The sequence below is a fragment of the Takifugu rubripes genome, chromosome 1, assembly GCF_901000725.2.
Source record: "Takifugu rubripes chromosome 1, fTakRub1.2, whole genome shotgun sequence".
In the NCBI taxonomy this organism is placed as follows: Eukaryota; Metazoa; Chordata; class Actinopteri; order Tetraodontiformes; family Tetraodontidae; genus Takifugu; species Takifugu rubripes.
Window position 1 is genome coordinate 5,438,528 of NC_042285.1, and position 21,664 is coordinate 5,460,191.

Below are 21,664 nucleotides of genomic sequence, written 5' to 3' on the forward strand. Positions count from 1 at the left end.
GATTAAAAAAAATCCTTTCACATTTTGCCTTATCTGTGGAGCCCCACCAAAGTCCCCCATGAGATCAATCAAACTAATTTACATAAATACATATCTTTAATTTTATATTCAGTCTGTCTAAGAGGGATGCTACTCAGATTACAACAGCCTTTTCAAAGTCAGGTTTCCACATTCTTAACAATTTAACAGCTGCAGCCTGAAACCAGCACATAATAAAATCCATCTTCACTTTGTTACAAGAATGAATCAAAACAAATCCCTTGTTCATTTTATCCAATCAAATCCGTCTGCTAGCCGAATCATAAAAGTAGATGCAAACATGTTATGAATAAACTTGGCTGATATTTACAATGCTTTGTAGGGCTTACAGGAGAGTGATCTCGTAAACTTTTTTTCATCTTAAGCAGGTGCTCATGACCAATATAGGCGTGTCTGAGAAAACAGGCAGTTCTAATAGTTCCTGCTTTGTTTTATTTATGTGGTGCACAAAAGCCTTTGAAATGGGAAATCCAAGTGAAAGTATTAAGGTGCCATCCAGCGCCAGCATCTTTCACATATAGTATCGTTTGTTATTCATATTTTATTCCTTTCATCCATTTAATCAGACAATTAATTCCTTCAACCAGCAGCAGCCTAATGCTGTTATTTTATGCTACAATATTTCTCACAACACTGAATTTTTTGTTAACACCCGGCGTTCTTATTTTATAATACCACAAAAATGCAAACAAGACGTTTTATAACTCCACATATGTCGAAAACAGCAAAACAATCTAAGATTTTCAAGAACACAAAGGTCACTGTCTGAAAAGCTGGACGCGCCCATTTGAGGACATTGTTATAACCTTAATTTATTATAATAAAGAGGGATTTTTGTAAATCATATGCGTGCGTTTTGCGCACATGCATGACAGAGGCAGCAGAGGTGGGATTTGAAAGGCACCTCAAAGCTGTGATTATCCTGAGTGTCTCTGCCCAATAACGTTACCTGCTGGGACAGCAGCGCTGCTCCTCTCAATAAATTGCAAGTGGCCTTGGGCAATAAGAGGAGCCCCGCTTTGATGTGCCTGACTGCCAATGAGGAAAATGTGCAGGCAGTCAATCAAGCCCTCTCTGCTTTGCAACAATGGAGTCGACCCTGGTTTATTATTTATTTTCCAAATTGATGTATTTCATTATCACAAGGTGTCTAGTAGCTGGACTGGCAGGGGGTGGAGTTTTGAGAGGGGTGATCAATAATTGATATGCAGTGTGAGAACGCTGATTTGCCACCTCTCTTCTGGTGCACTTGTCACTAGCTGTTGTCAGGACACATTTGCTTTGATGGCAAATTTGAAGAAGTGCACAACAGCATCACATCTGATTAGGAATTTAGCGATTGGTGAAAGGCGGCGGCGGCTTCACGCCGAGGATCTGTTTGTTCAGGGCGCTCTGGAGGAATGACTACCAGGCTCCGAGGTGAGCTGCAGTCTTGTAAGCCAGGAGATGAGAAGGGGTTGAACTTTTTTTGTCATGTGTCAGTAAACAGCGCGACTTGTTTGAAAGGCACCTGGATTACAGGGTGAAAGAGTTGCTCTTTAAACCTTTAATGCTTCGGGGGCATGAGAGATGTGCCGCGTCAAAACAGAGCGCAGTGATGAGGAGTGAGAGCAGCTAAAAGCCGCAACTCCCCCCGATGCGTCTGCGGAGAGACGGAGGAGCTGTCCTGCTTTTCACAAAGTTTGGGTCATGCTGCGTGGTGAAGCATTCCAAATCCATTTAGTCAAATCAAATTTAAAAAAGAAGAAGGCGAGGCCTGAAGTTTCCTGAACAGCAAAGAGAGAAAAGACTGAAGATGAGTGATGGAAAAAGGAAAAAATGAGGAAAAAATCTCATATTTGACATAGCCCCATGCCAAAAATATGAAATATTATATAAAATACAGAGCTTTTTAGTTTATAATTCATAATATGTGACCTTACATTACATCACTAGCTTGTATTGCTGTATGAGGGCCCTGTTTATCAGCAGATATCAATAAAAGATAAATACATGTAGAAAATTAACATTATTATTAGTGTATAAGATGGTTGCAGATCATTAATAAACTGAGTCCTATGATATGGTTACTTTTAATCATATTCAATGAAGATAAAAACACTTTATAAAGGGAATGCGGAAATAAGTGAACCAGAGCTATACAATATTTAGCACATCTGGAGACCAGAGTGTTAAAGATGCCAACAGCTGAAGGTGTACATGTGTACAACTATTTGCTGTATGTTGTCAACAGTTTTCTTTTTGCGTTGGACTTCAACGGCCAACTGCAGGTCAAGCTGTGAAAGGGACTGACTTTGAGGTGATTCTATTGCCGAGAGGAGATCTTAATTAGCCTAAATGTTGTTTTTAATTACATGTTGGGAGTGATTCTCCACAAACTTTAAAACTAAATCCTGACGGAGGAGCGGTTCGACACATCTTACAGACTCAGGGGTGGGGTGGGTTTGGGGTGTGTGTGTGTGTGGGGGGGGGGGGGGGGGGGGGGGCAGCGCAACAACAACTCGGCATAATTGACAGCTGCATGCATTTGCTCGGTCCAAGCATCCTCCTCCTGCTTCTCCACTCTGTTCTTCCAACGCCATTTCCTCTTTTAATTATCCTCCCAGCAAAACGATGGAGCACATCAGACGCATCGCGGTAAATCCCGGCCCTGGCACGGGCTCATAGTGGCTCCTGCGTCTGGCAATCCCGATAGAGCCCGCACATTGGCAGGGACAAGAGAGGCAGGATGCCTGGAGATTTTCCTGACGGAAAGAATGAAGAGGATGATCTCTCAGCAAAAGAGAGGTCCTCATTCTACTCCCGGTATGGGAGGCTTTTTGGCAAGAGCCTTCCGATCATACCATATTTTCTGCACCAGATTAGCCAGTTCTCAGGAGCAAAACTCACACAGACCCCTTGTTTACACCTCAGAATGACAGTGTTTTCGCAATGGCTGTTGAGTAAAAAGAGAACATTGGAGGCGCTGCGAGCACAGCTGCTCTCCTATCTCTCCGTGCAACATTGTAACCCCACATTGTATATTGTGGGGTTAAAGGCATGGTTTGGATAAAGGGGTAATAGTTAGTGGAGAATTTTTTAGGTCTCGTCTGACATAAAATGTGTTTTACCGAGTGAATTGTACAATTGCACTGTAATTAGGTATCGGCAATTCGAATGGATTTCTCTTTTGGAAGCAGGCTTGGATGGAAACGCTTTAACTAGTTCTGGTGTCGCTATCTGTCAAAGTTTTTCCTATCTCAGTGGGGCATGCATCAATCACAGAGGTCCCCAACAGACAAGTCATTCTGCAGGCTAAGAGTGTTGTCATCTCCCCGGCGACTACACAGATTGTACGAGATCCTCGGACACAATGGAGCTGCGAATGTAGCCCCCCCACCACGTTCCCCTCGCCTCTTCTTTCCTTTTCTTCCATCATTCCAAGATGAAGAGTGGAATGCTCCACAGCGGATAGCTTTCTTCTCCTCCAGGGGGAACTGAGGAAGCAGGCGAGGGGCTTTGTGATGTTACTTTCCCTTCAGGGTGGGGTGGAGATGTCTTGTAGCACAGCTAAAGATGTTCATTTGAGAGCGAAACAAGGTCCCCCCTCTGGAAGCCACAGTGATATGCAGGCAGCCAAGGTCCCGACTAATGAGTCGGGGTGTGCTGATGAAAATGAGTTACAGTTACAGTGGTGATGACGCAGCTTCATTTGTTCAGCTTCTCTCAGCCAGAGGTCAGATTTGAAGCTGAGAGGACGATAAGCATTTATTGTAGATTCCAGTCAAAAAGGTTGGGAAGGCTTTAGACAATCTACACTGTCCCACTTTTACTCTATCCACTGCATTATCAAGGAATGAGATACAGCGTGATGCAGGTGGAGGCAGGCACAACACCGTCCACCAATTGGTCAAAAGAGAATCCCCGACTTTGTGCCACTCGGAGGTAATTTGTGAGGAAACAGAACATAAACCGCCGCTGCCATCACCAAACAGCCTACATGTGGTAAAAGCACGGATCAATGCTTAACGAGGCCTCCTGAAAGACGCCTAAAACACTTCCATCTTAATCACATCTAACCTGAACGAGTTCTCACCAGCGAGGACGTTGTTCTCCTGCCCTCTCACATCAGGACTGGGTATAAAGGTTTCATATTTAATAGAGAGGATGAAAGCAATTATTAATCTATGAATGAAGATGTGAGGAAACCCTAAACATTTGTTCCTTATGTGTTCTGATAAAACCACTTCTCCCGGGGTAAATATTTGTTCAGAAACCAAAAACAAAACAACATCCCATCTGATAATCTGCCACAATTACCCGGCGCACCGTGATGAAAGGATATCAATGATCTACTTATGTCACAGAAAACGAGCGCGGCTTCAAACGTGAAAGCTGCCGACGCCGATGAGATTCAAGTCAATGAACGATCAAAGGCGCAAAAGCTTATCAACGCTGTTCCTTAACATAGAGATGGTGTCATATGGCACCGACTATAGACTACAGTAGATGTGCTTCTGCCCATGAACAGAATGACTATTATACTCTCTGGTAACAATTGTCTCTTTTTACACAAAAGCAGCACCAAAGCACACAAAGTGGAGAGGGGGCACAGGCCCTTTATCATGATAAAAGGCTAAAGGATGAGACTGACCTTTCTAGCATCAGCTGGGCGTTGGAAACACAAGGCATGGCAGAAACTCTTTCTGGCCTTTTCCCTTCCGCTTTGGGCTATGCTTACAAGCCAACGACTCACACCAAACATCTATGATTTTATACAAAGACTCAAACATTTGCCCAGAACCACTGCTTTGGTATCGCACACATGTACACACAGGCGTGCACACACAAAGCAATTCTGTCTGTGCATCTGCAAACAGGTCAGTCCCGTCTGGCATCACAGCACAACTGCAGGCTATGGAAGCAAAAACAGACAGCGGATCACTGTAGATTACATCAGCACCAGACTTCACTCCCTCCCTGGTATCAGTACTACTTTCCTTACAGAGGAGTTGAATTACAAATTGAGAAATGGGCAAATGGGAGAACCTAAACCCGGAACATTTCTCCACACAAGCAAGTTTTTCTTAAAAAACAACACCTCACTGACAGTACAATTTAAAAGCATTGTGGATGGGGGGCCACATACCTAAAAGGCCTTTGTGTGACATTTCAAAAGCAGCATCACAAGGTTTGCGAAAGAACAAGGGTCGCACAAACACAGAATAGCACTTGTATGGCGTCTGTTATGGGGAGGGTGGGGTGTTGATTCTATAGGTAAACTCTAGCAGGGACGAGATCATTTACCCATGCTGTCAGACAAAGGGTCACTATATGAAAAGGTAAAGAGTAGTATTCCCTGACGTGTTAGAGGCCACATCGTCGGGGGAGAGTATAAAAAGGACTCGTGGTTGCCACTGGAGCTACGGTGCTATAACCACAGTGCTGCAACCATGGGAAAGGTATGATCTCATTAATGATATAGGTGGAAGTATGAAAAAAAGACAGGGAAATTGGGAATTTTTTTTTTGGGTTGTCTTTTTTTCTTTTTTTTTTGCAACAGTTCAACTATCATACAAAGGGGGGAATGCCGTGGATAGCATTTTATAGTGCAGCTTTGAGTGGAAAGTACATATAAGTGTTGTAAAGGGAATGTCTGTTGAGATCAACAGTTTACATTTTACACAAAGATGCCAGATTCATTGTATGTGCATGATAGCAACATTTTCTGTCTCCTTAAACTTGAGCCTTCGACAGTCTGTTCAGCCGAGCACTGGAAACAATATCCCAATTTACAGAAGATGGTGGAAGGTTAATCTTGTTTAAGGGAGAACAGTGTCCCCTAGAGTCAACATGCGGATACTGCAACCTTCTCTTTGACTCACGCTTGTTCCTTTCTCCTTTCAAGATTATTTTCTATGAAGGGCGTAGCTTCCAAGGCCGTCACTGGGAGTGCAACACTGACTGCATGGACACCTTTAGGCACTTCAACTGTTGCAACTCCATCCGTGTCAGTGGTGGGCACTGGGTGGCCTATGAGAAGCCTTTCTACATGGGTTACCAGTACATTCTTGGCCCTGGAGAGTACCCCGACTACCACAGCTGGATGGGCTTCAACAACTGTGTGCGCTCCTGCCAGATGCTCTCCCCTGTAAGTCAATCAAATAGACAGATAGGTTTGGTAGTCCCACCCCCACCCCCATCCCCACTTCTCACCTTGTACATCAAAAAGGGCTTCAGAAATAGCTGTCAATCATAGGCCGTTTGATGTCATTTACAGATACTACGACAGTTCATAGCATAAAAGTCTGTGTTGCGAGGCCCACAAGGAGACCAAGTCAGCCTTTAAAAGGAATATGACATGCCCCCCATAAGACCCTGTGTCTTCATTTTAATTCTGTTAGGCACATTGAGTGTTTTCTGGTACTTCAGGGAGGGGGGTGAAATATCTAATTTTGTCATGCTCTAAAGGAGTTGTTGCACATTTTAATCTAGTTACTCAAAGAAACAAAGTACGAGCACTGACTGGAATTTAAAGTTCAAGAAAACATTTCAGGACAGAAAGATCAACGAAAGTACTCTCTAGGGATCCCACCTACCGACGCGGAATAATAACCATGTACTTTATTAATCTGACACGCAGTACAGAGGATCCTACAAGATGAGGATCTACAACAGGCCTGACCTAATGGGAAACATGATGGAGTTCATGGATGACTGCCCCAACGTGTACGAGCGCTTCCGCTACAGTGATATTTACTCCTGCAACATTTTGGAAGGTTTCTGGATCTTCTACGAGCATCCCAACTACAAGGGACGACAGTATTTCCTGCGCCCTGGCGAGTACAGGGCCTGTGGTGACTGGGGCTGCCACAATCCCATGGTTGGCTCATTCAGACGGATTCGGACTCTCATGTAAACTGTGTGCGAGGCAAAACGAACATTAAAGACATTTCATTGTCAAACAACTGTGGCGTCCTAGCACTTATTAGAACATTACACTTTGGTGAAATGGCAAATGTCAACGCATTAAATCCCGCTGCTGTTAACTGAAACATCGTTGTCCAAATCCTGCCAGTACAAACAACTTCTCTTCACATGCTCCTCGCTCAAATCTGATCACTCCAATTGGGCACATTTAGCAACTCTTATTGTGGCTGTTTGAGAAAGTGCAGGTGTACAGTATTTTCTGCAGTCAGACAGAGGTTTAGCGGACAAAGCGGCCGCTCGCAGCTCACCAGACCTACAGTGTTTTGTCCTCTATAGAGCGAACTGTGCTGACGCGACAAAGCTTTGTTTCCCATTTGTAAAAGCGCCTGATCCCAGCGGGGTCTATAAAGACTTCTGGCAGAGCCCGGCGACTAGTCTGGTCTGACCTAACGCAGATATGGCCAAGGTAAGATTTGCTAAATAGAGTTTATTTATTTTAATTGTGAAAAGCGCAGAAAGCTGTTATTGTTTGTTTGTACAAATAATCTTAATTGCTGGGATTTTCCTTTTTTTACTATATTTTATAATGTATTTGATTCCCGTTTTGCTTCATTTCGATATCTTAGTCCCTTAAGCTCTTAGTATTTCAAAGGTCTTTTCCTGGTTCAGAAAACGATTCACACTAAAAGATCCAGTTTGCCGTGAATATTACTAACATCACATTGGACATGCGTACTGCTTTTTTGGCATAATCCTCTGTTCCTGTCCGACAGATTATCTTCTACGAAGACAGGAACTTCCAGGGCCGTCACTATGAATGCAGCAGTGACTGTCCCGAGATGCAAAACCACTTCAGCCGCTGTAACTCCATAAGAGTGGAGAGCGGCTGCTGGGTGGCCTACGAGAAACCCAACTATGGCGGATATCAGTACATGTTGCACAAGGGCGAGTACCCCGATTACCAGCGCTGGGCGGGCTTCAACGACTGCATCCGCTCCTGCCGCATGGTGCCACCTGTGAGTCCTGGTCTTGTCACTAAGTGTTTTCTATAGTAGCCCCATCTTGAGCTAAGTTCTGTCCTTTTTAAAGCGTGTGGACTAAAAGCTTAGTGTGTTCGGGGTTAAGTCACTGTTATTCTTCCTGAATGCTTGTGTCTTCTCTAGTATAATGGGAACTACAGGATGAAAATCTTTGAGCGCTCTGACTTTGCGGGTCAGAACCTGGAGCTGATGGAAGACTGCCCCAACCTTCACGAGCGTTTCCACACCCGTGACATCTCCTCCGCAAATGTCCTGGAGGGCTACTGGATGCTGCACGAACACCCCAATTACCGAGGACGCCAGTACTTCCTGCGTCCTGGGGAGTACAGGAGGCACAGCGAGTGGGGGAGCTCCAGCTCTACCTTCGGTTCTCTGAGGCGGGTCACTGATCTTAACTGATTCCCACCCTCCCCCCCACCAACCCACCTTTCTTCCTTTTTTTGAACCCTCGTTGCTCCTCACAGCTAAGCATCCCATCCTTCCGCTCTACACTGTTTGAACGTTTCGTCTCAACACTGTGGCGTCCAAACCTGAAATCAAACCTCGACAAGGTTTTTTCGAGGTGCGATCTGGTTCTGCCGGGTTGCTCTGCATTGTTTGGTAAAGCTTCCCGGGCTCAGTGCTCACGGTAAAAAGGAAAAGGAAAGATTCCTTTGGTTGTCCCCCAGCAAAACGGTTTCGGCGCAACGGTCCCCAACCTCCTGTCCTACTGAAATGACAATAAATGAAAACTTGATGAAAGTCAACTAAAGGGAGCCTTTGTTCATTTTCTATTACCTACTACAGCTGTCATTGTAAGACAGATCATGGGAATATGGCTTTTTCATGAATCTCTTTAGTATGGTAATTGAACTTTAGTTTCATCCAGCCACAGAGTTCGACGCACAAGTCAAACCACTGAGGTCCTCGGAAGACCAAGAGTTTCTGCACTTTTTTTACCCATGATATTGTCGTTCCGCATACACAAAGAAAAATTATCAAGGATACAGAAGCTTAAGCTTTGAACACGGATATTAAAGACCGGGAAAAGGGGTATCTGAGGATGGGAATGTAGCAGTCTTTATGAGATCACATGGTACAGAGTCAGCGCACTGGGTCCATGAAAGATGCCCATATTAGATCCACATCACAGGGCCAGTGCCAACTCAAAGAGCTGGAGTCAAAGTGGCCTGATATTAGCCCCAAGCATCAAGCTCTCTCAGAACAAAAAACTCAACCCAGGCCGCATCCCTGCTCATGCATATTTCATCAGCTCCAGATAGAAGACCCTTTCAGAAATAAATATCAATTATTGAAATTGTTAATTAGACGCTGAGTAATTGGCAAAGATGCACATGAATAAGTAACGCCGACCATTAATTATTGATCCTGAAAAATTTGAAGCCCAGCAGGGAGTGCATTTGAGGGTCTCACAAGATCAAGCATGACAAGAAATATGAGTTTTGGCCTTGAGTAATGTCCGATTAAAGCACTGCCGGCTTTGCTGCGCAAGTCCGGTGATTTGCCCACGCTGCGCGGCTCACGTCTCTGGACAACAATAACACCCAGCAGTCATCTCAACGTCAGGACAGTGCAACACGGGGGCCCATCAGCTACAGTCAGACAGCAGATGAGAAGAAACTGCAGGCTGGAAGACCACGGCCGGGAGTTAACTTAAAGTCACCGAGGCCGTGATATCATTGGAATTCAGGAGGAAAGCACTCACACCCACAACATCAAAAGTCCCTGTGTGTACTTGTTTTGTTGTGTGATTTATTTCAGTATTTCCAGTAAAAATCTGGCAAGGAGGAAAGAGCGAACGGAAATAGCCTCAGAAACTATGCAAACGGCCACGTCTCGCATATGCCCACATGCGTTATAAACCTAAAAACACTTCTATAAGAACTCATGGAATCAGCAATGTTGGGTATCCTTAGAAATGACAGAAAGGGATTCAAACATCTGGAACTGAAGAATGTGTACAATTTCCTGATACTTTTAAGGCTCTCATCCTGGATGCGCTTATTGTTGTCATTTCAGGGGAGGCTTCAGCTCGCTTCCATCCTCGTGTCTTCTCAAAGCACTATGTTCCTCAGCGAAACGCCATCACTTAGCAGGAAAATAGAGTAAATACAGCAACTGGGTATTAATGCACCTGCATCACTTCTGTGACTATAAGAAATCATCTCTGATGATAACAATATTGTAAAATACAACTCCCTGCATCAAAGCGGCAATACGCGGCGTCCCTGCATTGTTCCGTCTCTACCTCCAGTCGTTTAGATGATATTTTCAATTGTCTCGCACATTAAAACAGGGACAAAAGCACGAGATCCGAGTCTCGTCTCCCGCTTTATCTCTGAACCCTTTGGACTTGGTGATGGGAGGCTGATTGAAGGGTAAGTAGTGCGTTTTGGAGAACGAATTCTTCAGATGCCAGAAGAGAAAGAAAATGAAACCAAGAACATCAGCCTGTGATTCCATTATTAGTCTCAGTTCTCCGTCTCCCTCTTTTCATTTCTGATGGCTGGATAATTAAACCTCTATAGTATTGTCTTCCATCTTCCTTGCCCCACTTCCAGCAATGCGAATTCCCCTATGGGCAACTTTAAAAAGGCCCTTTTTAGACATCTGTTTTTCACATCAGTGCGGGTTTTTTTTTCCTCCCCCCCCATTAATTTGTGTTCTTGTGAAAGTAGAAAGGCTGCTGCTGGGACAGAAAAACGCACGTTAAAAGAAGAAAAAAACAAAAAAAAACCTCAACAATTCAGCTGCAGGAATCAAAGAAAGGTAAGAAACACATCTACCAAAGTGTTTTTATTCGATATTACTGTCATTAAACAACTAATATCTGTCCTTGAGAGAGCATCGGAAGAAATCCGATTTCAGGCAGGATTGATGCAGAGTTTAATTTTAAAGGCATTCCTGTTCTCTCCTCTGCAGCCTGAAGGAGCCAGCTTGTCAGTTAGAGCTCCAGCACTGACAGAGGCCCCACAAGGAACGGGTAAAAAAAGAAGTGCGCACGTTTGGCAACAGTCATTAAATAATAATGATAAAACACCTCACTACAGTCAATGCAAGTTGGATTGTCTTTACTTACACCCAAAACAAAAGTTCACTTGTAAAAAGCTCATAATAGTTTGTATTATGCAGTTATATTTGATTGAATTAATAATAATATAAAGGAATCGTTTTATAGTCAAAGTGCCCGTTTTACTCAACAGACGAGCATTCAGAAATATAAAAATGTTAGTTAAAAAATCCTCTAACATTTAATATATGAAAATATGTTTTGAATAAAGACATATTCTCAGTTGAATTAATGTGAGGTATCACACTTTGTTAAAGCCTGATTCACATTTAATGCTGAAATTAAATAGCATCTCGTTGTCCTTGAGTATTCAATGTCAAGAAAATAACACATTTACTTCAAAGACATGAAAATCCGATAACTGCAAAGTTCCAAGCGCTCTGATAGCTCTTAAAAAATGTATTATTGCAGCGAATGAGGTATTTTGTAAATTTCATTGGTATGAGGTTTGATCACAAAGTGCTGGGTTGATTTTAATTTCTGACAAATGTCAACTGTACCATCTGACAAATGTTTATGTTTTTTTACAGGGTGGATTTTATTTTATGTCCTGAGGCATATTAATTTGGTGGTTTTCACCTTATGGACACAATAGATCTTTGAAGGGGATCACAATTTGCCCAGAGTTTTGCATCTGATCTTACAAAGCTATAAATATAGTATAAAAAAAATTAGGACCAATTAAATCAATTCATAATTGCAAATAAACCTGAGGATCCTGGCACCAAGTTGTAAAATAACAATAGTATCAGTTCTCCTTTCATCATTTTTCAACTTTTTCACCCTTTTGATCATTCCCGGAGGTCTTTTGTGCTTTATGCTACGATTCGTCTAAAAGAGGCACAAATGTGTCACGTTGGCGTCGGGCTTCACAAGTGTGTTTGGCATTGCGGGCCAGGAACCAACGGCAGTACTTTTAGCTCCGTGATTACGCATCGATGAGACTGCTGTCAAAGTCTCTGGTCTGGTTACCGTCTTTCTGTCCAGCGAGAGGCTCCCCTACAGGCAGGTTTTCATGAAGATATGTCATTGTGCCGTGATCGGAGAAATCCGCCGCCGTGTGCCCGTCACCTCTTAGGACCCACTTGGAGGTGAGCAGTCCCTCCAGGCCCACTGGACCGCGGGCATGGATGCGAGCTGTGCTGATGCCAACTTCCGCTCCTTTAAGAGGGAAAGTGTTTTTAGAGTGTCTAATATGATGGAAAAGCTACTGTTAACATTTTTTTTTAAATGTTGCATTACGTACCCAGTCCAAATCGGTAGCCATCAGCAAAACGTGAACTTGCGTTCCAGAAAACACAAGCACTGTCCACCTGATGTAAGAACTTCTCTGCCGTATCCTCTGTAACATAAACACAGCTCCTTCATACTAAAATGTTATCTTGATACAGTTTTTGTTTTTTTACAGTTCCACTTTAACTGAAATCTAAACAAATGACACAAGCTCAAACCTAAGAAAACTGGAGGAATTTGCAAGTTCCCTCACACTTGGTTGTACTACAGTCTCAAATCCTTACCTTGAGCCACAAATAAACATTATTTATTGTTAGCCAGTCCAGTTTTGGACTCTCATATTAATATTACTACTTATAACGACTATCTATGATTAAGCGTTTGTCTATTTAGTCTATTGCAGCCATAATTAATACGTCTCAGCTTTAACACTGACGCGATCTTATTTTAATCGTCGTACCTTTGACGGTCACCAGAGGGCAGCAGCGTACTCTTCAAGATCCACATGCAATAAAGTGGAACTGCACTAGTTTTGTTGTACTTTTTAAATGCGGAATCAATTTAATTTAAAGACGTTTTGTTCTTTGAGAGTATCTGTGTCTTTATTCCTGAGATCTCCTGATATTCGTAAAAACCAAAGATGTCATAAAAAGCCAGTGTGGCCACAGCTATGAAGTGGGAAAATGGATGCTGAACCAAATGGCTTTAAACATCATGAGTTTGGAGAGATTCAGTGCAACAGCTCGCTTAAAAGGCAAAAAAAGTGACTGAGCGTGACCAAAAGACTTTTGAAGTGTCTTTTGGCATCTGTTCCTGGTTTCAAATGTTGCTCTGTCCCCTATACTGGAGTCACAGAGGGAGGCTGTGCACTCATCCTGACAACAAAGTGTCACTGCTCATTAATCGTGGCAGAACAAAGCAAGGATGGTGTGTCTGGGGAATCAAGCGTAGGACAACTTGGTGAATATTACACAATTATAGGGTGAGAAGGCTGCACAGTTGCTTATAACGTCCTAATCTTATTTGTATTTTATTTATTCTATTTCTATACTTTGTAAATACAAAACCTACACTACAGTTATATTAAACCACTTTAGGCTGCTACTACAATTCAATTTCCCTACGGGGATGAATAAAGTACATCTTGAATCTAGAATCTTGAAAATATCCCTTAGAGGTCATACAGTTGCTGTTGATTTGTCAGTTACACAGCTATGGTGTAAATCTCCCATTCCACCATATTCCAAAGGTGCTCTATTGGATTAAGATCTGGTGACAGTGGATCTTCTGTCATCTTCCAGAAACCAGATGAGATAATATGATCTTTGTGACCTGGTGCATTATCCATCAGAGAAGATGGTCCACTGTGGTCATAAAGGGATAGCCATGGTCTGAAACAATACTCAGCTAGGCTGCAGCATTTAAATGATGCTCAATTGGCCAAAGTTTGACAAGAAATTACCCCCAACCGTTACACCAGCAGCAGCCTAAAGCATTGATATGAGGCAGGATGGATCCATGCTTTCATGTTGTTGACGCCAGTTCAGACCCAATTTTGACTCATCTGGTCAGGCAGTGTTTTGTAGCCTCACTTTCAGGTTCTAAGATAACAGGAGCAGCATCGTGCTTGTTCTTCTGCTGCTGTAGGCCACCTTCTTTATGGTTTCGATGTGTTGTGCCTTCAGAGATGGAGTTCTGCATTCCTTGGCTGCACTGAGTGGTTATTTCAGTTACTGTTGCCTTTCTCTCATCTGGAACAAGTCTGCCCTGTCTCCTCTGACCTCCCACATCAACAAGGCATTTTCCTCCACACAACTGCTTCAATAGTTTCTCTTTTCCGGACCAGTCTCTGTAAACCCTAAAGAGGTTGTGCATGAAAATCCCAGTAGATCAGCAGGTCCTGAAATACTCAGCCCAGCCTATCTGCCACATTCAAAGTCACTTAAATCCCCTCTGTTCTCTATTCTAATGCTCACTGTGAGCTTCAGGAAGTGGTCTTGGCCACATCTAAAAGCCTAAATGCACTGAGTTCTGGCCCTGTGATTGGCCGATTTACTATTTGTGCTAGCAAGTGAAGAGATTGACCTAATAAAGTGCTGAGTGTAAGTTTAAATGGAAAAAAGCTTTAAGAAAACAACACTGAAGTACTGGACCACTTACCATTTTCTGTGATGATAGTGTCTGTGTGGAAGCTGCCATACTTGTGAATATGATCCACTGCATCCTGCATGCTGTCCACCACCTCCAAGCAACACTCCAGGTCGCTGTATTCTGTCCGTAGGGACTTTGCCTCAGACGGACTAAATGTCAAATAGGACGCAAATTGAGGGCCTGCATGAATCTTTACCTGATGATACCACAGGACAATAAAAAAGAAATTATTTCACCTGCAGAAACAACCAAAATAGGTTAATAAACTAATGTTAATATAAAACTCTATTTTCCAATTTCTATAAACTCAGGTTGCAGTTATTGCACTGCTGTTTATTTAGTATTTCACCTGCTCAGTACGCAGCATGTCAATGATCTGGTCAAACAGGGGGGTCCTGAGGACATCCCTGTGGATCAGCAGAGTTTCCATGGAATTACATGCAGCGGGGTAGTCACACTTGGAATCTCTGACTGAAACAGGATACATGACACGTCAGGGGTCCACACATCCACACCGAAGGCCAGAGAACTAATGTGACCTCACCTATTTTGATGACTTTGTCAATGTCAGCCTCCGTATCGATGTAGACGTGGCAGATTCCCTCACTATGGCCAAGGACCGGGATACCTTTGGCTGCCCGTTGAATTTCCCGCACCAACTGGGATGAACCGCGGGGAATAATCAAGTCGATCATCTTGTCCAGTCGGCACAGATCCTCTACCTCTTCACGAGTGCTCACCTGGTAACAAATACCAGTTTGTCCGTGACTGGAAACTACATGTTTGCCACTCATCTCCAGCTTTGTGGGAACCTTGTTTTACCAGTTGAACAGCATCTGTGACTCCGTGCATGGAAAGAGCTTCCTGGGTGATTTGGTGGAGAACCCGGTTGGTGTTGGCAGCCTCTTTGCCTCCTTTCAGAAGGAGGGCATTGCCACTGGCTATAGCTAATGCCGACACCTATGAAAGACAAACTTTATGATGGCACCATGTCAAAAGAAATTCCGAAAACAGGAGCCAGAAATAGAAATGAGCTCGACCCTACAGTATATACCTGAGGAAGGCAGTCAGGCCTAGCCTCAAAGATAACCAGAAGAACCCCAATGGGCACAGTGATCTGCTCCAGAACGAGGTTATGAGCCACCCTCGTCCTGCGCAGCACACGCCCCACGCTGTCCTGTGCAGCCACCGCTATCTGACGTAGACCAATGGCCAAGCTGTTGAGTTTAGATGGTGACAAGCTCAGGCGCTTTAGCAGGGCTGCTGATAAAGAGCCTGTGAAAAGGAGCGAGTACTTAGATTTTACCTCCTACAAGTGAGGTAGAGAGGCACTGATGCAGGCAGTTCAAACATCTATCAACTTTGTAAGACAGCAAAGAAGAAAAAGATGAACACTCAATTAACATTTTTGAGATATACACCTGCATTTATGGCCAGATCCATATCCATCTTGTTAGCAGCCAGAATCTCTTCCTTTCTTTCAGTCAACAGCTCGGCTAACTGACAGATAATCTCCCCCCTCTGAAAATGCAGTCAAAATGAGCAGGTAACACAACTCTCCACAAGAGGTCAGTGTTGCCCTGATTCAAGTTGAACAACAGTGTTGGCTGAGCTCATTACCTGGCCTGGGTGCAAAGACGCAAGAGTCCGTCCGCAGCTACGTGCCACTTCTGTCTGCTGCTCCACAGTGGGACCTGGTTGAGTGACAACACAGATTTTAATAAGGACGCAGGTAACACAGGTACTTCGGTCACATTCCAGATGTACTCACCTGCAGGTTTGATCTCCGTAAAGAAGGTTCCCACCTTCTTACCCTCTACAATGTCAGTGATGACATGACCTGTAACTTTGGGGTGGGTTCCATTTGCAATGACCACAGAGGTGCCACTTTGCAAGGCCCAAACAGCCGCTTTTACCTATAACAGAACGTCTTTACTTGAAGAAAAACATTATTTCACATATGTAACTCTTCAGATGCGTAAAATTAGAGTCTGGCTTCAAGATTTTAGTAAAAATAAGTATCAAATGGCATGAACGTTGCATTCAGTATGATCGATTCACTTATTTTATCAAACTACTTAGACAACCATTGCAACTGCTCTCTAAATAACTGGGAAAAATAACTTGAACATAAATAAAGCAAAGCAGTTTGAACCTACTTTGGCCTCCATTCCCCCAAGACCAACTCTGGACTTTGTGCCGAAAGTGATGGACTGCTGGTCCCCAGGGTAGAAGATGTCAATCAACTTGGCATCGTCTGTTCCCGGAGGGCTGTCATAGAGGCCTAAAAGTTCAAACAATTCCCGAATTAACTGACTTGCTCATAGACTGCTCCTGAAATGCTACGCAGGAGGATTATTGTGTATAAAATCACCATCTAACTCATAAATGTCACATACAGTCTCACACCGCCAGACGCGTTGAAACTCCTCTAGCTCCCCCTACTGGTGCCATCAATCCACATCATTTCAGCTACAGAGTCCAAAGTTTAGTTTATCAGACAGGTTTCTTGTTCTATGAACCAACTATACCCAAGTTGGACTATGACATCATCAAAAGTTACATTATACTATCTAAGCCCATCCCTGAAATTGACATTAATTCATATATTCAGATATTATAATTTAAATCTAGAAAATTTGTATGTTTTATGTGCTTTCATCAAAGTTTGTTGTTTTGAAAATTCATCTTGGACCACATGACTCTCTGATTGTGGCTGGAGTATGTTTGATTTGGGAATCAATGATCACTGCCACATTGCCAGTGTCAGGTTATATCACATAAAGAGAACGACTTCTAAAATTATCATAAAAAGATTTAGAAATTTCAAAAATTGTAAATAATTATGCTCCTATGAAAAAACTAGAATAAAAACAGACCCAGCCCTGGTTCACTATTGAGCTGTCGGACCTATTTGTTAAATGACAAAGCCTGGGCTCTTGCCGGATGCACAGATCACAAATAGAAAAGTCTGTGTACACATATGGATTGATGACAAACTTCCACTGAACTCTCACAATAATCAGATTCTAAAAAAACATTGGTTAAATGATTAGTTTTCCCTGTACTGCAACAAATCAAATTTTCAATTAGCTTGGAGAAAGAGAAGAGTTGAAGCTGGTTTTTATGTCTGTTTTAGATGGGGCATGTTTGACACGCATGCCTCTATGTCCAATCTCAAACCTTTAGATGACATTTACCATTCTGCCCTTAGATTTATGAGTGGAGCTGCACATCAGTGTGCTCTCTACAGCTCTGTAGGGTGGTCCTCCTTAGCTCTTGGCCCTCGTTGGAAAACTCCCACTTGCAACTCTTCATTACTTGTTCATCCCTCGAATACTTATAACACCCGCTCAAGCCCTTGCTTACATCTACAAAGTCCTAAATTCTGTACTGAGATAGGGAGGACATCCTTCCCTCGTATTTGGAAGAATCTTCAGCAAACTCTCAAACTAAAATGATCTCTTGGTCATTTCTAATCAATAATGACTGATGTTTATTATTGCGTTTAGATCTGTTATTCGCTTTTCTTCACTGTGAATGAGACTTTCCTCAGTGTACTCACGGGTCAAAATAAAGGTAAATAATAATAATACGTAAAGAAATACATACAAATCAACAGCTGATAAATTGATGAAAGCGTGACTACACACCCCAGAGCAACCTCCTTTAAAACACAGAGACAGGCAGGAGTACTTATCTCCCAGGGAAGAGAGTTCACAGATGGCGTTATCTAACAGCTGACCCAGACTGCCGTTGCCGTAACACACATACCCTCCACGTCAGACAGTGCGATGAGCAGGTCAGCCTTCATTTCTACAGCGAGCCGTGCAGCCAGACTGTCGTTGTCCTTAATGCTAATCACCTATGGAAGCAGAAAATTGCTGATATAAGCGCCTGCTGACAGAAAGGCCACTGGAGAATGTAAGCCATCTGCCATTTAAGCTCAATTTAAGGTTTTAAAGGCAAGCTGATGACAGGATTTTTGGGCAGATCAAGATTTTCAGACAGCACGAGTGAATCTTATGATCTCAAAATTGATTAAAAGAAGTGGAATAGAAAGAAAGGACATGTTAGTTATTTCAGACCCAGTAGAAAAGGCATCCAGTTAGTCACATACCCCTCCAGCAGGAGCTCCTCCTTAATGACTGCATGCACTGCCATGCATCCCCTCAATGCATACATGCCGTAATAGTGGAGGGCAAAGCTGATAAGGTGAGGGAGGGTGGCAGTGAGTGGGAAGGTGGTGGTGGTGGGGGGGGGGGTCGTATAAAAAATGTTGCTAGTGAACAAATTTTTCTACAATTAATAAGCACTAAGTTTACCAACAACTCTTGCTGCCATTGCCACCATCACCACTACCAGTGCTGCCCTCCCAAAGCTATCTGCACCCACATTTACCCCCTGCAGGTCGCTATTGGGCTCTGGAGCGGACACCACAGCATCGTTGGTGTTGATGATGGGCACGATGTTCATGCGCAGCAGCTCCCGCAAGGTGCTGTTCAGGTTCTGCCTCTTGTCATCATTGTGGAAATCCAGATTAGTCACCAGGATCTGACGACACAGACGGGAGACAGGAACAAAAAAGCCGAGTCAGGACATAACTTGCGCTTGACAAGTATGCTAATCATGTATTAAGTGAGTTAAATACCTGCGCAGTACACGTGCTATACTGGGTAAACATGGCCTCATACAAAGCCATGAGACCACTCTGTCCAGCTGCAGCGCAGGCCCGAGCCTCCAACACTGGCAGAGCCTGTAACACAATAACATATATGTTGTTACATACTTGTGAGTATATGAAGTTTAAAAAAAAAAATAAAAAAGGAGTACATTGGAATTCCATTACCATATCTTTGAGTTGATTGTGACCTGAATGCAGCGCCTGTCTGACACTCTGGGACAGCAGGATCTCATGTCTCAGTCGCTGCTTGCCAAAGGCCACTGCTCCACTGGTGACAATCATCATTTCCCTGCCTTGGTTCTGCAACATGGCCACCTGGATACAAGGTAAATCTGGGCTTAAAAGACAAAAATCTCCTTTACTTTCTCAAATGTGTTGACTAATTATCTTTGTCTGTGTAAATTCTCAGTCATCCAGGTCATTGTATCTTTGCTATATTTTGATGTCCGCGTTTAAGGATTGAGACTTCTGCTTTAACTGAAGTGATCATGCATATTTGCTCAAAATGGTCTTTTAATGATACAGGAGTTGAAGATTTCCAAATGCTCTCCCACCTGCTCCACAATTGAGGCCAGCCTCCCCAGAGCCAGGCCACATTCATCGCCTCGGGTGACCACAGCGCTTCCCAGTTTGACCACGATCCTTTTAGCATGACGGAGTTCGCTGCGGTACGCAAAGGAGCTTCCATTTGCTCTCCCTTGCAGAACTGTACAGGTGGATAATTCTGCTTAAATGTCACTCATCGAATGCAAATCAAAAGTTTCAATCGTGCAATTTTAGCAAAATATTTTTTAAAAATGGGACTAGTTTGACACATGTTATGGCCAAATTTGAAACTCCTGAGCGGATCGAACTATTGGCGATTGAGTTTGCGCACACAAACATTTACGCGTGGCAAAATTGTGCAAACATGCTTTTTTGTTTTATTGATTTCATGTGGGAGACCGAGCAGGGAAACCCCACCCCCGCGTCCATCTGTAACCCGAGAATCAACATAATCACACCCTTCAAACTGCCACATCAGCAGCACAAGTAAAAAAGTCTGTGCTGACTTTACACATCTCTCTGGAGCAATGAGGCGCACGAGGAATGTAGAGCCAAAAAGACAAAGCATCAAAACTAGAATAGGACAAAAAATTGACTGCAGAAGAAAATCTTAGTCATATTTCCCCACACACACAATTAATCTGCTGTTCTTATGAAATAAAATACAATTTAGAACAGATATTTAACTAACCTTTCAATGTGACAATCCCTACTGAACAAACTCCTTATTGAGCTACTTTCTTTTAATGTTGACGAAAGTATTGCAATTGAATTGATAAATAAACCAATGTTTATTTCACCATTTTCCACAGCCCATCTAAATATGCATTTAATAACAGCGCAATGAGTACTGTGCTTCAAATGTAAATGTAAGAAGTTCCTGCATATAATCTATGGAGGATTTCAAAATTCAAACTGGGCATGTTGCAGTGATTGAAATTATATCTTTTTTTCCATATGCATTCTGGAGCTTAAACTGCTGACATGTGCGGCATCACTCGCCTGCTGCCGGCGTTCTGATGAGCAACCTGCATACGTGTCTCTGGAGGTCCAGCGGGCTCCTTGTGCACAGTCTTTGAAGAAGCATGGTCTGTCTGATGAAGTTGCAAACACACAAAATCACTTACTTTCAAACCTGACTGTTGCGACTTAATGTTTCCGTGCACGTATTTATGGCGACACTCAAACTGAAAGATTGTTTATGAAGCTTTTGTTCTTACTTGAGCGTCTGATGTTTCACGTTAGCTTCTCCTGTACGTGCCGACGTCTAGTCACCTTTAGCCTATTTTCTGCTTCTTTTAATCACACTAAAAACTTCGTACAGGGGTCTTAATAAGGGTTGCTCCTCCTCCCACCGGGCGCTGCTGATGAAATTGTCACCGCCAATTCAGACCGGAAAAAACTCGGACGCCTCATAAACATTCCCACCCTCATCTGCATCCGCTAACGCCGCTCCGGCAGCATCTTTCTGTTACACGACAGTAAAAAGCTGGTTTCGAACACAGCACATTTCTTGTAAAGCGGAGCTAAAGTTGAATGGTCTGACGGAAATCTGCCGAACGTCGGTGTTAGAGAACCTTGCGTTTCAAAATAAAATGCATATGTCAAAAATGTTTGACGTGCAAAGTTTTTCAATGTTGACGCAACAAGTGGGTTCTATTTCATTCCTTCTCACCACCAGAGGCGGCGCTGTAAGCACCGGATGTTCCATCTTTGACACACACACACACACACACCTTCCCCCAAAATACAGAAAACCCTACATCACTCGATTTATGAGACAATAAGATACTATGGGACCTCTACTTACGAAATTAATTGGTTCCGGAAGTTGTTTCGCAACCTGAAAATTACGTAAGTAGAGATGCGTTTTCCATGTAAATACCCTAATCCTTCCAAGCCCCCAAAAATTCGGACATAGTTTTTTTTATAAATCATAAAAATCCATCAAAACATGTAACAAATACATGTTAGAATTAGATTACCGCACAA

At 43.1% G+C, this 21,664-nt stretch overlaps 3 protein-coding genes across 7 annotated transcripts in view; 2 read left to right on the top strand and 1 right to left on the bottom strand.

Moving 5' to 3' along the window:
- crygmxl2 (crystallin, gamma MX, like 2) overlaps positions 1-6,986 on the top strand; it is a 30,370-nt gene extending 23,384 nt beyond the window's left edge. Inside the window, exons 1-3 of one of the 2 annotated variants that reach the window (XM_029843521.1) lie at positions 5,371-5,480; positions 5,927-6,169; positions 6,662-6,986. In XM_029843521.1, the coding sequence (XP_029699381.1) occupies positions 5,472-5,480; positions 5,927-6,169; positions 6,662-6,937 (528 nt within the window). In that variant the 5' untranslated portion in view covers positions 5,371-5,471 and the 3' untranslated portion in view covers positions 6,938-6,986. Of the gene's footprint in view, positions 1-5,370; positions 5,481-5,926; positions 6,170-6,661 lie in introns of those variants that run through there. The other variant, XM_011621817.2, reaches the window with a different exon arrangement.
- The window catches only part of aldh18a1 (aldehyde dehydrogenase 18 family, member A1), a 31,664-nt gene extending 10,345 nt beyond the window's left edge, over positions 1-21,319 (bottom strand). Inside the window, exons 1-18 of one of the 4 annotated variants that reach the window (XM_011621839.2) lie at positions 20,893-21,319; positions 20,675-20,766; positions 19,681-19,832; positions 19,292-19,441; positions 19,094-19,198; positions 18,844-18,996; positions 18,217-18,307; positions 16,602-16,726; positions 16,214-16,358; positions 16,063-16,136; positions 15,864-15,963; positions 15,497-15,717; positions 15,265-15,402; positions 14,987-15,182; positions 14,792-14,913; positions 14,452-14,638; positions 12,305-12,400; positions 12,031-12,219 (exon numbers count right to left, since the gene is read on the bottom strand). In XM_011621839.2, coding sequence (XP_011620141.2) covers positions 12,031-12,219; positions 12,305-12,400; positions 14,452-14,638; positions 14,792-14,913; positions 14,987-15,182; positions 15,265-15,402; positions 15,497-15,717; positions 15,864-15,963; positions 16,063-16,136; positions 16,214-16,358; positions 16,602-16,726; positions 18,217-18,307; positions 18,844-18,996; positions 19,094-19,198; positions 19,292-19,441; positions 19,681-19,832; positions 20,675-20,759 — 2,329 coding nt within the window. In that variant the 5' untranslated portion in view covers positions 20,760-20,766; positions 20,893-21,319. Of the gene's footprint in view, positions 1-10,769; positions 12,220-12,304; positions 12,401-14,451; positions 14,639-14,791; positions 14,914-14,986; positions 15,183-15,264; positions 15,403-15,496; positions 15,718-15,863; positions 15,964-16,062; positions 16,137-16,213; positions 16,359-16,601; positions 16,727-18,216; positions 18,308-18,837; positions 18,997-19,093; positions 19,199-19,291; positions 19,442-19,680; positions 19,833-20,674; positions 20,767-20,892 lie in introns of those variants that run through there. The other 3 variants (XM_029843505.1, XM_011621831.2, XM_029843518.1) reach the window with 3 other exon arrangements.
- On the top strand, positions 7,346-8,734 carry crygmx (crystallin, gamma MX). Its single transcript, XM_003961246.3, has 3 exons — positions 7,346-7,414; positions 7,722-7,964; positions 8,112-8,734. The coding sequence occupies exons 1-3, from the start codon at positions 7,406-7,408 to the stop codon at positions 8,385-8,387; spliced, it is 528 nt and encodes a 175-aa protein (XP_003961295.1). The 5' UTR covers positions 7,346-7,405; the 3' UTR covers positions 8,388-8,734.
- Positions 21,320-21,664: the final 345 nt, after the last annotated feature.

Coding starts and splice junctions, on each gene's coding strand:
- crygmx (XM_003961246.3), top strand. Junction 7,965..8,111: donor CCTGCCGCATGGTGCCACCT/GTGAGTCCTGGT, acceptor TGTCTTCTCTAG/TATAATGGGAACTACAGGAT.